This window comes from Pleurodeles waltl, chromosome 3_1 (assembly GCF_031143425.1).
Source record: "Pleurodeles waltl isolate 20211129_DDA chromosome 3_1, aPleWal1.hap1.20221129, whole genome shotgun sequence".
Classification (NCBI taxonomy): Eukaryota; Metazoa; Chordata; class Amphibia; order Caudata; family Salamandridae; genus Pleurodeles; species Pleurodeles waltl.
In genome coordinates this window covers 652,722,660-652,739,292 of record NC_090440.1, presented here as the reverse complement: position 1 = coordinate 652,739,292, position 16,633 = coordinate 652,722,660, and the positions used below count along the sequence as shown (strand labels likewise).

Genomic DNA, 16,633 nt, shown 5'->3' with positions numbered 1-16,633 from the left:
GACATCCCTCTAAAGGTAATGTAATACAATGTCCAAGCAACATACTCAACCAGTGCCATTTTGGAACGTATAATAAATATATTGTTTTCCAAAGAATATAAAACCTTACATACGCCCAAGTTTAGTAGAGCCATGTGTCTGAAAGTTGCCACATATATGTAAATACTAGATGCCCCAATAAAATAAACCAGTTGGTGAAACAATGTACTCAACAGCGACATCTTGAAATGGATAATATATACTCAATAGTCCTGGCTAACATAGCTCGTGACAAAAACTGCAAAATCTTTAAGAAAACAAAAACTAAAAGGATTACATGACATCTAAATATGTTTCAGGGAGCTCACACAGCCTATTGTAAACTGGTGAGTGTTAACAAACACCTCCCTGTAAATAAAGAGGAAAATCCACAAGCAATGTGTGAAGATGGCAGATCAGCTTAATCTGCCAGTGCCAACTAAATATAGGTCCGAACCTAGTAATATCAGAAATCAAAGAAAGCATCATAATGTACCATCTTTTGAAAGTCCTAATAATAAAACATGTGAATGCTGCCAAGCCATACCAGTCACTATCTTGAACTGCTCATAAATTTACCTGTCTGTAAATGTGTCTCTTCGGGAAACTACGTGCCTAGTACTCACTTGTGCCCCCCATTGCACTTTAGTCAAACCTAATATTGAGATTGCTGTAGATAAGGTTATGAGAAATAATGTAACTTGTGCAGTTCTCTTTCAGCTGCCGTAGGCAGAAGGTACATCTAGCTTATTTTTGCCTCCACATCAGATCCCAATTCCCCTCTTCCCCCCCCCCATGGTTAATGGGTGCATTATTGATACCATGAAATCTAAAGGTGACTATAGCATCTTGTTGTGGGAAAATCACATGTTTGTTGCAACATGCTCTGACCTTTTGTTGGATTCTGTACCTCAGGTGCCTGCTGAAACCACCTATGAAATTTCTGTCACCTTTCCAAAGAATCATTGAGATCAGATATGTGCTATGACAGTTAATAAAATTATTGACCCTGAATTTAGCTGGCATGTTGTAACTATATTTAAACTTTTTGTTTAATCCAGTGGGGCATACAGAACAATTGGCATATGTATAGAAACCCATTGGGCGTTCAGAGGGTTAGTTACCCATTTTAAGATTTGGGGGTTGTATGTAGCTGGGACTCACCAGTTTTTTCATAGTGTGCCCCTTTTGAGAAGTAATCATTGGCATATCAGTCATAATTTCTCTTAGTCCAGATTCAGCCCATAGCAGCCCCAATGTCTTTTGAATAGCTTGTATATTTCCTGGCTAGAACTCAAATAGGTAACAATGAAAGCCATCATATCACTTTGCGTTACATATTACTGCACAAAGTGTCTACTCTGAGCATGTTTCAGACCACTTTTTCTGCCTTACAAAGGATCTCAGCTACACAGCCTCTTGTACTGGAGCACTTATTTAGAGCATGTATGTTGGTTTTAAAAGTCATTCCCACTACAGTTTCTGAATATATGTAAAGTCTCTCCAAAGGGGACAACTGTTTTTACACATGCCGGATGTGTGCTATTAGAATGTAGTGTGCTATTACTGGCAGTTTCTGTACAGACGAGTGCACAGACTCCTACTACATGAGATATAAAAGTGCACATCTAGAAAAGGCATTTTGGTGTTACTAATTGACAGAATAAGTGTGACATTAAAGATGTTGTTGAGATATCAGTGATACTCTATCATCTGTTCCTGCGATCCATTCCACATTAGAATGATATTGTCAATATATCTTCCCCAGAAGTAAATATATTGCAGTTATTCACCAACTCCACTTGACCAGGCATGTCCCCGCTCATATCAACCCATGAAGAGGTTAGCATAAGAGGGGGCAAACTTTAATCCCACTGCAGTACTCTGAAGCTGTTGGTACCATTTGTTTCATACATGAAGTAATTTTGTGGCAGAATGATGTCAACAGTTTCTAGCTTCATATCTACATGTTCATAATAATTGGCATACATGGATGATAAGAAGAAATCTAAAGCTGATATTCCAAGCTGTTTCTTGATACATGTACATAGACTCTCCACATCTGTAGTGTAGTGTTCTCCTCCTACACTACATCCTCAAATTCACACAAAATAGCAGGTGTGTCTCTAATTTGAGATAAACCACTGGTACACAGTGTACTAAGGAAAGTGCAACTTATTCAGAAAGGTGTTCAGTAAGAGAATCTATACCAGAGGAAATTGGTCACCCTGGTGGAAAGGTGGCCTGTTTGTCCCCTTTGCATTTACATGCTTCCCAAAATCCACAATCAGAAATTAGCTATATGTCTGGATAGTGTGTTAAACTGGTATTGATATGTTTAGTTATCTTTTTGAGGGTATAACAAGGCATTTTCCTATATCGTTGAATGTTTTCAAGTTGCCTCATAATCTCATTGTTCTAGTCAGCCTTATTCATGATGCCACGTTGCCTCTTTTATCAGCTTCCCAAATACCAATTGAATGATCTGTTTGAAGAATATATATAAGGCTTTTGTTTCTGCAAGCATCAAGTTATGTTTTCGTAATTTGTGATTATTGGAAACAATGACCCTTTCCTCCGTATAGATCCTCTGTTACTTTTTTGGCAAACACATCAACAGAACTGAATTGAGGACCTTTTGGGGTAATTTTGGAACACAGCTTAAGACCACTACCACAGTACAAATTAGTTATGATTTTCAATTTATCCAATAACTCTTGCATGTCTGCATTATGTTCCTTATCCAACAATAGTGAGCATTGTTCATCTTGTGTCACACATGGTCATGTTAATATTTTTTCTCTCTCAGTAGTTGGTTTGAGCTTATCCCCGCAGATCACAAAAAGTGGCTTTTGAGTTTCAAGTTCCTCACAAATATGTATAAGTCCGTATGGACGCCAGTGAATGAACATCTATTCATAGGACAAAATCCAAGCCCTTTACGGAACGCTTTTTTTTCTAAGATACTTAATGTTTGATTGTATAGATTAACAACCATCATCTAATTTTTACCTATATTGCTCATAGTGTCAAGAGTGTTTCCACCAGCTATATGAGGATCTGGCATATCCTTGTGAAAGATCTTACAAGGGATTTTTTGGTTGATTCTTTGTCATAAGCCCTGCTTTTAGCTCTATTCTGTCTGTACCCACTCCCCTGCCTTTCCTGGTTTTGTGTTTTCTAGACTCTGTTTTGTACCTATAAGGAACCCCCTCACCTCTTCTAACCAAGCATTGGTAAAGCTAATTGGTCTGGCCTACAAGACCTCCTGGCTTTGCCATTGTTTTCTAGCCATATTGGATAGCAGCTCACCTGCATGGCTAACAGCTATTTAAAAAAGCACAATGATGCAACCGGTGCAAAACAGATGGAAAGAGGGCAGGAGACACGGGCACAGGTGAGGAAGGAATAAAACAAAAAGTGCTATGACTCTTCCACTGCTGGCCATGTCATAGCTCTTTTTTTTTATTTTATTACTGCTCCCAGAGGCAACACATGGACGGAGGCAGAGATGGAGCAGGGCAACACATTGGGAGTAAGGGAGAGACACACAATGGAGGGTGGGGAGCAAGGACATGTGTAAATGAGCACTCTGACAATGGAGATATGCAAGAGTGCTGGTGGCAAGCAGACAGTGGGGGGAAGGTGGTATGATGGAGCTGGGGGTATGCACACGGATAATTGAGGGAAGAAATGGGTTCAAGCATAAGAACAACAGAGGATGGGAAGTAGGGCCTGGATAAAAACAGATGGAAAACGGTAGGTGGTCAATAAATGCTAGCAAACGGATGATGGTCAGGAAGAGTTGGGGTCAAGCAGACTGTCTGTGGAAGGAAGGTGGGCGGGATGGGCTGGAGACATGCAGATGGACAACAGAGGGTGACATGGTAAGGAGGGCCGAATGAGGTAGTAGTAGTGCACTAGGGAGAGAGATGAACAACATGCAGTCTTGTAGCATGGTTTAAAAAAATACCTGAAAAATGCACAGTGGAAGCACACAAGTAAAGGACAAACACATTAAAAAAAGGAAGCCTATGGAATCTGACCAATTAGAAGCAAGCAAGCGATAGTGAGAGTGAAGGCAATCAATGTGCAGCCTCTAAGTCCCTTGAATGTAACAAAACACCTTGCAAGAGATAGTGCATGCACTGTCTTAGACGAGAGCTTAAAAAAGGGATTCACAGCACTGTTCTTTGGAATGCTTGGACCCTGTTCATCTGTGGGAGATATCTCAGAACTTCTTTCTTCACTGACTTAGTTCACAGAATTTTTAGAGGCATGCTGGAAATGACAGTGTTGTCAAATTTAGCAGCAAACGTAAAAATCCTCCCTTCGTTATAGTCTTTTTCATCACTTTGACATTTTCTGGGTTTTTTTTGGTCTCATACCACACGTCATAGAATATGATGTTGACCCATGTCTTGATTTGTCATTGTTAATGGCAAGTTGTATTCCTTTATAAAATTAACTTAATTTTTTTTTAAGTGCATGTGTTCAGGTTGATTTTTGTTGTTGTTGTTGTCGTTGTTGTAAGCAAGCATGTATCGTTTTGGTCAGCCCTGAAAAAATTTCATAAGGAAGAAAGAAATGCGTCATTTGGAAACATGCAATACAGTGTGTTTTTAAGAAAAACACATTTATTTAAAACAAATTGAATGCACGTTTTCAAATGTAAGGCAAGAACTAAGGCTATGTATCAAAGACTTACTATGAAGACTGTATGTGCTCAGTTGATTACTCTGGTTGACAGTACCTTTCCCATTGTTCGTTTACTAATTATTCACGAGTTTTTGGCACTAGTTGATGTACATAAGTAGAATTATGAAATGCGGTATAGGTACAACAGACATCTTTGTAAAGTGGTACTATTAAACTTTGAAGATGTTATGTCTGCTGCATGAATAGAGCGTTGAGGCAATATGCACGCACGGTATCTGCCTTATAACCATGAGGGTTTCTTGAAAACGTTTTCCCTGGCGTAATTATGGTTACGGAAGAAAAGTTTCTTAAGGGAACATTGTGGCCAAAAGATTGCACATGCCCTTGGCATCAAGAAATAAGCATGCAATGTGACTTCACACGAAACTGCTTGATTTGGACATACTGTCAAATACAGATAAAAAGCCCGTCACAAAATAGCCAGCTATCTCTTTTTACCTTTCCAGCAATACTGAAGATAGATTGGGCTTATGTCCGGATGTAAGATCTGTTCTGCAGACTGGAGTTGCCTACTTTTCTGAGCAAGGAACTGTATTCTCGTCCTAAGTGCACTGTTTTCCCTTTGACTTGCAGGTCAGATGTGACAGGTTCCGGACACCAGAAGAGAAGGTGGTGAAAGATTGGAATCACAGCGGTGGGTCTGTGTGGTGCTACATCGGACTCACAGTGGTGGACCTTGGTGACGCCAGGTTGGACCTGCCACGGTGTCAACCGGCGGCCCTCCGGAGGGCTTTGCCATGGCCGGGGGGCTGCTGCCACCCAAGGAGATGGAGGCTCATGCCTTGGCATGTCTCCTGCGGCGGAGCCCAGCGGCGGCCCTGGTCATCGACTGCCGTTCCTTCTCAGAATACAACTCATGGCACGTTTTAGGTGCCATCAACATTGGCTGCTCCAAACTGATGAAGAGGAGGCTGCAGCACGACAAGGTGGCAGTGACGGATCTCCTGCAGGCTGGATCACAGTGCAAGGTAGGGATGCCCCCTTCTAGCCTGTGGCCACTAATGTTTACACCTGTTCATGGTTGCCTGTTCATGAGATCGTCAAGTATGCTTGCATCTTTTTGGTTCAGTGCTGCGCCCATAAACACAGACACGAGTATCTGCTGAATTTTTTATTTTTATTTTTTTATCATCCGTTTAGGGGCCCCATGTCTACCTTTATTGCCTTGTTTCATTCACCTGCGCTCTCTGACCGTATACCTGAGCTATATTTGCATTTGATTGTTATTCTTAAGCATTGTCATCCTGTTTGCCTACAGTCTGTGATCACTGGCCCTGTATCTGCTTTTATTTGATTACCTTAAATCCAGGATGTGCACTGGTGGCCTGTTTAAGTAACAGTCCTGTGGTCATGGATTCCGTATTAGATGATTATTTACATGTATTCTGTATCTCAAAATCTCTCTGCTGCTTTCCTCTTTCTACCCTATGGTTCAAAAGCATCTGTGTTTATTACATTTCTGCAATTGTAATTCTTCGCTCTGAACACATCTTCTGCTGATGTGTTATGGCGACTGCCTGTACAAGCAACAGGCTGTGTAAGGTCCAGTGGCCTATCTGCTTTCTGAGTACAGACAAAATAGAGGCCCTTTTGTGCACGAATTCTCCACAGTCACAGATTTGTTGCTCAAATTCCAAGGGTTAAAAAGGTTTCGGAGAGGATTGCTGTAGCATTATACCAGTTCAGTGGCTTTGTAAAATGCTTATGAAATGAGCAGAAAGTAGCACCTTAATGCTACAGCGCACTCTTACAAAAATATATGGAAAATAAAAAAAAGCATGACAGATAATAATAAAAAAAAAAAAAAAATGGACAACTTAAGAAGTGGCCCACCAGCCAAGATGAACTGCTTTCATTTTCAGGATGTGCACCAGTTCATCAGGTAAAATGGCATCACTCACAGTAAAAACAATCCATTGGCCGAAGAGGTCTGGCCCATTGCCTCTTACTGTATGATGTGGTGGGTGAAAGAAAATGTCACTAATAGTTGAACAGACCAATCGTTGAAGAAGGCTGACCAAAGACCCTGCTGTGTCTATGTAAACACAGGATGGTGCGTTCCTTTCTTATTTAGTAGAGTTTGTACAAATTCAGTAAAGGCGTGTGGCAGTTGCCCTGTCGTGCAGCTGTACAACCAGCTGATGAAACAAAAACTATTTCTGTGTATAGCTGCAGAAACATTGTTACAGAACTCTGCAACAATGTGTATGTCTCCAAATTAGCTCATTGTTTGCCATAGTATATGCACAGTACAGGTTATTTTCATCCTCACTGAGGCTCCTTACTAGCTTCCAGAAGATGTATTAGTGGCGTGGGGGAAGAGGGTATCTCCTCATTGGCTGTTGTCCTTATTCACATTAGGTATCCCTAAAAATTGTCCCGTCTGTTTTTGTAACACCATTGAATGGAGAAAAATGTAAGGCCCAATAGTAACATCCAAAGGCTTTGACATGGGGCTTTAAACCACAAGACCAGAATGTTCAAACAGAGAGATAACATTTCTAGAACATACAGTGATTAGCCCATCTACAAGTTTGGAAAGCAACTCTAAGAAACCAGCACATTTGCAAGAAATGAAATTTAAACAGGACTAATGAAGGTATACATTTTGCACGTAGCACAGAACAAATGGAACTGAAATGTTAGACAAAATGGGGCCCTCACGCCAAGTTAAGAAATCCATTTTCCATAAAGGGCAGCCGGAGAGAGTCAACAACTGTTTGGCGGGAGCCTGGGGAAAACAGTATGTGTATGGAAAGAATACATAGTAGGCATAAAAGTGATGGAAAAGCATACTGTGCAAGTAAAACGGGTTAGGAGTCATGAGAAGGGTAAAGACTCAGTGCTCCATGAGAGGACAAAAATTCCAAGAGGCAGTGGGGTTGGAGTGGGTTCTTCAGAAACCGGTGCTCAGAGCGTATGCAAGGTGCAGGTGGATAATATAAAATAGGCAAGAGAGGGTTGATGTAAGTGCTGTGTCAACTTGCCTGATTCCACTTATGAATGTTTCCTGTAAAAAAAGAAATGTTGAGCAGACAGTCTTTCAGGTGCTGGATTTACACGTCTTCCCTCCACTCATTCAATGTCTCAAATATTAGAACACCAGTTACAAGGGATGACAGAAAAGAAAACAATCTAAATACCAGAAATCCAAGACATAACAATTTTGCCTTGATTTCTAAATATTGCCAGGAAATTAATCTACACTTACCCCAGGATGACTTTCGCAGCATTCCAAAGGCTGTGATCAGTCTCTTAGGTTCCTGTGCAAAGTGTGACCTGGCCTCTCTGACTTGTCACTTTCTCAGAAACTCTCATCTCCTCTACTGCAAAGAAGTAACTCCATGTCATGTACCTCGTACATGTTATCACTGTTATAGTATTAACACCTTCCCTTATTTGCACCCATACCCCTAGAAGCCATATCCTTCCAAAACAAGCTCCAGTTGTATATCCCTTATCAATCATTAACATTTATAAAGCGCGCTACTCACCCGTGCGGGTCTCAAGGCGCTATTATACTATTTGACTGATAGTACGTGAGTCATTATAGGTAGCATAGGTACAATCTGTTTAGTATACTCCTACTCTGATAGTTCTCATACATACTACTGCTGTGTCACCCTGTACTAATAACAACAACAGTACTCCTCGACACTCATGTCAGAAGTCTTGTTTTTTTTTTTTACCCATACTTTGCTGTGACCTCTCTGCACGTAGCTGGTGTTTAATTTGAACTCTGCCTTCAAGAGTGCTATGTAGGGCCCAAACTATGAAGTCTCATGTTTTCATGATCAGTGCATAATTCTCCTTTTGGGGCTTGTGTCTTGGGTAGGTAGTGTGACCCCACACCCCTTCAGCACACATATATTTCCATCAGTGGTTCTGACTTACTACATAATACAAGTGCTGCAAATATTTTTCAGTTGATGAGAGTAGTTGCTGCAAGCACTAGGTGGGCACCTTCAGATCTTCGAAAGCTGAGATCAAGAACCCTGACCATATTTCCAGCTTTGGGCACAGATTATTCCACAACTCTGACAGAGACACTACATCAGGGTGCAGTTATAGCCATTAGTTAGATGCCCAGACTTTTATCCTGAGTCTGTAGAGAACAGGACAACCTCACTGCCATTGTGATCGTTAGCAACTTGCTTCCATCTGCTGTTTACACCCCCCTCAGTAGCACACCCTCTGCTCTAAGAATAAGGTGACATTCTCTGCTTCCTATAGGAGGTACCAGCATCATATTTTCTTCCCAGCACCTCAGCTGGTTGATCAAACCAAGGGAGTTGGTTTAGACTCGGAAAGCTTACCTCCCTTTTATACCGCAAACAGTATGTGTCATTCCTACTCAGCACTTAATTCATAATTGTTGCAATTGGATTCTGCCCATTCAGTAGGATGTTTTACTTTTTTGATCACCTAGTTTTTGACTTTTTACTCTGGGTGAGTCTCACTACCGGTGTCTCACTCATGGTAATTACATGGCGAATGGACTGAGCATGTTTACCGCCAGTGCCCACCTTTTAAGGTAAGACTGCTGCGTTGTACCAAGGGAGAGGTGCACTTGGCTGTTTACACATGGACATGTGTGACCACAAGTGTGCGGGCTGCGTGTGGGAGACTTATCATGCACAGCCTGGTAACTGCACAGGTAGCCCAGTGGGGACTCCGCAGGATTAGGTATTCACCTAGGATAGGCCTTATAAGGGTTGTGTATACTAATAGGGAAGGTATTGTTTCGTCTGCAGTGACACCCCGTTATACATGTTGTGCGAGAACTGCCTTGGAGTGCAGTTTCACTCCCCTTTGGCCTACAGAGACCATTGACACCTTGAATTGGAGTGTAACCTGTGCGGGAAGATCAATTATGTGACCCCCAAATAGATATCGATACTCTTTATGGGTCATCCAGGATTTTCATATTTCCCTGGCTCAGCTCATGATCGGAGCCTAGGTCTTCTGACACCCTGCTATACCCAGTAAATTACATCTCTCTCCAGCAGCGGAAACAAAGGGTGCCCCACACAAAAGGAGCAATTAGCTGTAGTTCCCCCAACTCCTGACTAGGAATAGGGTGGGGTGGAATAATCAGCATCAGTTACTCAGCTATACCAGGGACGGGCCTGCCCAAACTCACTGGACAAAGATGATTGCCCAGACAACTACAGTCAAACCACTGTTTCCAGTGTGCAAGTCCCTGGCAGTGATCTCAGTGAGGGTTGGAGTTGAAACCCCAGGAGCTTATGTGACCAGTGGCACCATTTTGGACTGTCTAAGCATACTGTGCAAGAGGGTTGGGACGGGGTGGAGAGGTGATGTGGCACCCTAGGATTGGATAGAGGTGCATGACTTCTGGAACATTTCTCTCACCTTTAAAAACACTTACACAAGGGGGAGACTCTCGTGCTTGTGGATATTTCTGCACTTCGCTGCTGGATCCTGGGACGGTGTGGAGAACTGAAAAGAGGAACCCCCCGACTAAGGACTTTGGGAGACCCCTAGTCCTGGGGTCAACTAGGCAAAGGGTCTGGCTGGCCCCTTACAATCCTTGAGGACCAGTTGGTAGAAAGCCCTGGATATTTCTGCACCCAGAAACGAAAATCAAGAGGAGAGCTGGCACAGGGATCCAGGAGAACCAGCTCTTGGAGGACTTCACTGCTTTAGAAGTGAGAAGGCAGGGGTGTTAAATTTAATATAATATTTGCTTGTCCATAGAACAGGTTGCTTCTTAAATCTACTTGTCTTGTAAATAAAAATCTACTTGTCCCTTTGGTGCCATGTAGTGCTGCGACAAATTATGGCAGCAGTCTCATTATGTAAGAGCACTCTAACAGCCTCTTTGATTATGCCAGGACTGCTACTATACTAGGTCTTGAATACTTGCAATAGGGCTTGAATACTTGCAATTTCAATCCCTGCAAGAGCAATTTCTTTATTTTGCCACCTTTCCACAGATCTACATACTGGGCTGTAAGGAATAGTTCCAGGATTGGAATGCCTTTCAGTCTGCACACCTAGTAACTTGCATGTTTTAAGGAATTTCACCAGCTCTTCTCTAATCTTTTCCCATAATGAGAACGGTTGGAAATTTACTCTTGACAACGGCAGAAGTAGAAGTTCTTCAAGGGTTGGGAAAAAGTGGTTGTAGCGAAAGTGATCTTGTAAACGCTCAACAGATTTTCACATGAGCAAATTTACACATGCCTTTTTGCTCATGCTAAAATACAGTTCACAAACATTTTTTAGGGGTATGATTTCCTGGTCTACTTCTGTAAGTTTTTGTGAGTTCATGAAAGCTACTAATTCAGACATGTACCATGGGTGCACTTTTGTGACTTTCTTTAAGAATTGGGTCCCTGATTAGGTCTGGCCTGGTATTAACAAAGACATTTTGTTTTTATTAAACTTCTATTTCTCTCTCTGTCAGCTGGCTTTACTGTGAGTGATCACATTGTGCTCTTCCACAAGGAGCATATTGGCCCACAAAGTAGTTTTGTTCAGTGCCAGGAACTACTGTGTCAATCAGTGGCGTAACGAAACTAGAGGGCTCCCCCCTGCAAACAACATGGATGAGGCCCTCCTCTCCAGACTCACTCAAGGCAGGTGCTGTGCTGAGGGGGCTCCCTGAAGAGGGGCTGTGGGGCCTATGTTATGCAACTTTTTATTTTCTTTTTGCCAGTGTTTGTTACAATGTTGAGGGCCTGACAGCTCCCACAACAATAAAGTGTTACAAAAGCCATGCCACAACAAGACACGCACTGACAAAACCAAAAGACTCACAAAAAATAACACATTGGTTGTCTTTGTCACTGCTTGTTCATTTTCATTCTTCCTATAACCGCTTAGGTGCGGGCGTCGGCCACTGGCCGACGCCCACACACCCTCCCTGGTGCGGGTCACGACCAGTGGCCGACACCAGGAAGGGCATTAATAAATCCTCGGGTGCGTCGCACATGAGGATTTTTTTTTTTCTTCCCTGGGGAGACACGGAAGCTACTGTGTCTCCCCCCGCCCCCCACCCGCCCCTTTGTGACGTCAGCGCGCCGTAGATATGTAGATAGATATATCTAGGTACATGGATATATCTATAGATATATCTATGTAGAGATATATATATATATATATATATATATATATATATATATATATATAGAGGTAGATCTGTATCAAAGAGATTTATAAAGCCCGCTACTCACCTGTGAGGGTCTCAAGGCGCTGGGGGGGAAGGACGGGGGGAGGGAAAGGGGCTGGGAGGTTCACTGTTCAAAAAGCCAGGTTTTGAGGCCCTTCCTGAAAAGAAGTAGGTTTTGGGTCTTGCGAAGGTGGGTTGTGAGTGCGTTCCAGGTTTTGGGTGCAATGTAAGAGAAGGATCTGCCCCCGGTGGTGGTGTGTTTGATGCGGGGGACAGAGGCGAGAGAGAGGTCAGCTGAGCGGACGTTTCGTGTGAGGGTGTGGAATGTGACTCTCGTTGAGGTAGGCAGGGCCTGTGTTGTGGAGTGATTTGTGTGCGAGGATGAGGATCTTGAAGGTGATCCTTTTGTCAATGGAGAGCCAGTGGAGGGATTTGAGGTGTGGAGAGATGTGTTGGTGTCGGCGGAGGTCGAGGATGAGTCGTGCTGCTGAGTTCTGGATGCGTGTAGTTTGCGCTTGAGTTTTAGAGTGGTGCCGGCGTAGAGGGCGTTTCCGTAATCAAGCCTGCTGCTGATGAGTGCGTGAGTGACAGTTTTTCTGGTCTCTGTGGGGATCCATTTGAATGTTTTTCAGTATACGGAGTTTGTTGAAGCATGAGGAGGTAAGAGCGTTGATTTGTTGGGTCATCGAGAGGGAGGAGTCTAGGATGATGCTGAGGTTGCGTGCGTGGTTGGCGGGGGTGGGTGCAGGGCCTAGCGTGGTGGGCCACCATGGGGGGTCCCAGGTGTTTTTGTGTGGGCCAAAGAGGATTATTTCGGTTTTGCTTGAGTTGAGTTTCAGGTGGTTGGCTGTCATATATATATCACTTTTGTCAATATGTGTGTGGTTTCCCTGGGGGGAGAAGGGTCCGACTTGTCTAGTGGCAGTTTTAGTGCCATAAAGAAGCGCAGAAGGTTTATATGCCTACTGTAAAGAGCACATCTGTATTTTATGTAAATAGCTGAGTACATTAGTAAAGTCTATGGAGAGATGAAGGGCACTTTTGCTGGGTGGTAATGAGGGAATCCGAGGAGGAGGGAGTGGGAGCACCAATAATGATTGTTGGACTGGGCGCAGGAGGTGCTAAAGACTGTGACGAATGGTATGTGACAAGGTGTTTTTTGAGTGTCTTGAAAGTACGTGCTGATTGAGGGAAGAAGCGCAGGTAAGGTGGCCTCTACTGTTGCACGTATCTCACACACCATCGATTTTGTGACTGTCTACGTAGGCTAGTGTTTTAGAGCAACAGTTTAGCCAATAGCAGAGATGGCATCTTGATGGATGACTGCTGCCTGCACTCGGGTTAAAGAGGACCGCTCTGACATAGGATCAGAGACTGAGACATCAGATACTGAGACAGCATCTGAGGGATAGGACAATGGCGCAGACTCTGGGAGTGATTTTTCAGTCAGAGGAGTCCCATTCGAAAACTCCTCTTCCAGTACATTATGAGGGAGGTGATGAGGACAGTCCTGCTGTCCCTTCGCAAGCTGTTCGTGCAACTGGGTAATAGTGGGTTAGGCCAACCCAGAGAGCAGGTGAATGCGGCGGCAAGCAGAGAGAGATTGCTCTCTTGGGAGCTCACCAATTTAGTTCAGCCCCAAATTCCACCACCCAAATCATATTGTGGAGACATCAAAATTGTCTATGGCAAAACAAACTGGTTTTGTAAGGCAGGCACCTGTGTTTTTGGTCCTGGATTCGGCGGCCATGTAGAGAAACACACTAAACCCAAACATTTCTGGAAACTAGACATTCGGGGGAGTCCACAGAGGTGTGACTTGTGTGGATTCCCCAAAGTTTTCTTACCCAGAATACCCTGCAAAGCTGAAATGTTGAAAAAAAACTCTATTTTTCTCGCATTTCTGTCACACAAACTACAGGAATATGCTGGGATCCACAACATTCCTACCACCCAGTGACTCCTCACCTGTCCAGATAAAAACACTACCCCACTTGAGTGCCTACACCTAGTGCCTGTGTCAGGAATGGATCACCCCAGGGTCAACAGCTGCCTCACGTAAGGACCAACATTGACCGTTGTGTGATCTATTCCTGTCGCAGGCACCAGGCCTAACCACACAAGTGAGGTATCCTATTTATTGGGAGACTTGGGGGAACGAGGGGTGGAAGGAAATTTGTGGCTCCTCTCAGATTCCAGAACTTTCTGTCACCGAAATGTGAGGAAAACGTGTTATTTTAGCCACATTTTGAGGTTTGCAAAGGATTCTGGGTAACAGAACCTGGTCCGAGCCCCACAAGTCACCTCATCTTGGATTCCCCTGGGTTTCTAGTTTTCAAAAATGTGCTGGTTTGCTAGGTTTTCCCAGGTGCCGGCTGAGCTAGAGGCCAAAATCCACAGGTAGGCACTGTATTCTATGAAAAAATGTGATGTGTCCACGTTCTGTTTTGGGGCATTTCCTGTCGCGGGCGCTAGGCCTACCCACACAAGTGAGGTATCATTTTTATCGGGAGACTTAGGGGAACGCGGGTGGAAGGAAATTTGTGGCTCCTCTCAGATTCCAGAACTTTCTGTAACCGAAATGTGAGGAAAACTTGTTTTGTTTTTTTAGCCACTTTTTGAGGTTTGCAAAGGATTCTGGGTAACAGAACCTGGTCCGAGCCCCGCAAGTCACCCCTCCTTGGATTCCCCTAGGTCTCTAGTTTTCAGAAATGCACAGGTTTGGTAGGTTTCCCTAGGTGCCGGCTGAGCTAGAGGCCAAAATCTACAGGTAGGCACTTCTCAAAAAACACCTCTGTTTTCTTCCAAAAATTTGGATGTGTCCACGTTGCGCTTTGGGGCGTTTCCTGTCGCAGGCGCTAGGCCTACCCACACAAGTGAGGTATCATTTTTATCGGGAGACTTGGGGGAACGCCGGGTGGAAGTAAATTTGTGGCTCCTCTCAGATTCCAGAACTTTCTGTCACCGAAATGTGAGGAAAACTTGTTTTTTTAGCCACTTTTTGAGGTTTGTAAAGGATTCTGGGTAATAGAACCTGGTCCGAGCCCCGCAAGTCACCCCTCCTTGGATTCCCCTAGGTCTCTAGTTTTCAGAAATGCACAGGTTTGGTAGGTTTCCCTATGTGCCGGCTGAGCTAGAGGCCAAAATCTACAGGTAGGCACTTTGGAAAAAACAGCTGTGTTTTCTATAAAAAAAATAGGATGTGTCCATGTTGTGTTTTGGGGCATTTCCTGTCGCGGGCACTAGGCCTACCCACACAAGTGAGGTATCATTTTTATCGGGAGACTTGGGGGAACATAGAATAGCAAAGCAAGTGTTATTGCCCCTTATCTTTCTCTACATTTTTTCCTTCCAAATATAAGAGAGTGTGTAAAAAAGACGTCTATTTGAGAAATGCCCTGCAATTCACATGCTAGTATGGGCACCTCGGAATTCAGCGATGTGCAAATAACCACTGCTCCTCAAAACCTTATCTTGATCACATTTTGGAAATGCAAATGTTTTCTTGATACCTCTTTTTCACTCTTCATATTTCAGCAAATGAATTGCTGCATACCCAGTATAGAATGAAAACCAACTGCAGGGTGCAGCTCATTTATTGGCTCTGGGTACCTAGGGTTCTTGATGAACCTACAAGCCCTTTATATCCCCGAAACCAGAAGAGTCCAGCATACAAAACGGTATATAGCTTTCAGAAATCTGACATCGCAGGAAAAAGTTACAGAGTAAAACATAAAGAAAAATGGCTGTTGTTTTCAGCTCAATTTCAATATTTTTTTATTTCAGCTGTTATTTTCTGTAAGAAAACCTTGTAGGATCTACACAAATGACCCCTTGCTGAATTCAGAATTTTGTCTAGTTTTCAGAAATGTTTAGCATTCCGGGATCCAGCATTGGTTTCACACCCATTCCTGTCACTAACTGAAAGCACCAAACATAGTAAAAATGGGGTATGTCCCAGTAAAATGCCAAATTTGTGTTGGAAAAATTTGGTTTTCTGATTCAAGTCTGCCCGTTCCTGAAAGGTGGGAAGATAGTGATTTCAGCACCAGAAACCCTTTGTTGATGGCATTTTCAGGGAAAAAACCACAAGCCTTCTTCGACAGCCCTTTTTTCCCATTTTTTTGGAAAAAACAAAATTTTCACTGTATTATGGCTATTTTCTTGGTCTCCTCCAGGGGAAACCACAAACTCTGGGTACCATTAGAATCCCTAGGATGTTGGAAAAAAAGGACGCAAATTTGGCGTGGTTAGCTTATGTGGACAAAAAGTTATGAAGCCCTAAGCGCAAACTACCCCAAATAGCCAAAAAAGGGCTCAGCACTGGGGGGGAAAAGGCCCAGCAGCTAAGGGGTTAATCATGTTGAAAATGGTTGCAATGATTTTCCGTTAGGAATATTTTTGGGAAATACTAACCTGCATGAACACATTTTACTAAACGACGCAAGAAATAGCAGCCAAAGTTTCACAGTAGCAGAACATTTTTTTTTGTACTTGCATTTTTTTCTGAACATTTTATTTTGAAGGCAAAGAATCTTCACTCTTTCTTACAAACTTCTGCAAACATTTGTATCTAATCAGAGAGCATTATGGGAGCATTATACTTAGCCTCATTGTTAAACTTTTCAAACGTGTGTACTTTTTTTTTTTTTTTACTAGAACCTCTGTCAGTAGTGCAGTGTGACCTTAAAACTTTTATTTACAGCGCATACCCTAATAATAAAGGCTTTTCATTAATGAACCATAATTAAAAAATTG

At 43.0% G+C, this 16,633-nt stretch overlaps 1 protein-coding gene across 1 annotated transcript in view; it reads left to right on the top strand.

Moving 5' to 3' along the window:
* The window catches only part of DUSP8 (dual specificity phosphatase 8), a 91,526-nt gene that overhangs the window by 17,677 nt on the left and 57,216 nt on the right, over nucleotides 1–16,633 (top strand). The window contains exon 2 of the mRNA XM_069223157.1: nucleotides 5,311–5,705. Coding sequence (XP_069079258.1) covers nucleotides 5,475–5,705 — 231 coding nt within the window. The 5' untranslated portion in view covers nucleotides 5,311–5,474. The remainder of the gene's footprint in view (nucleotides 1–5,310; nucleotides 5,706–16,633) is intronic.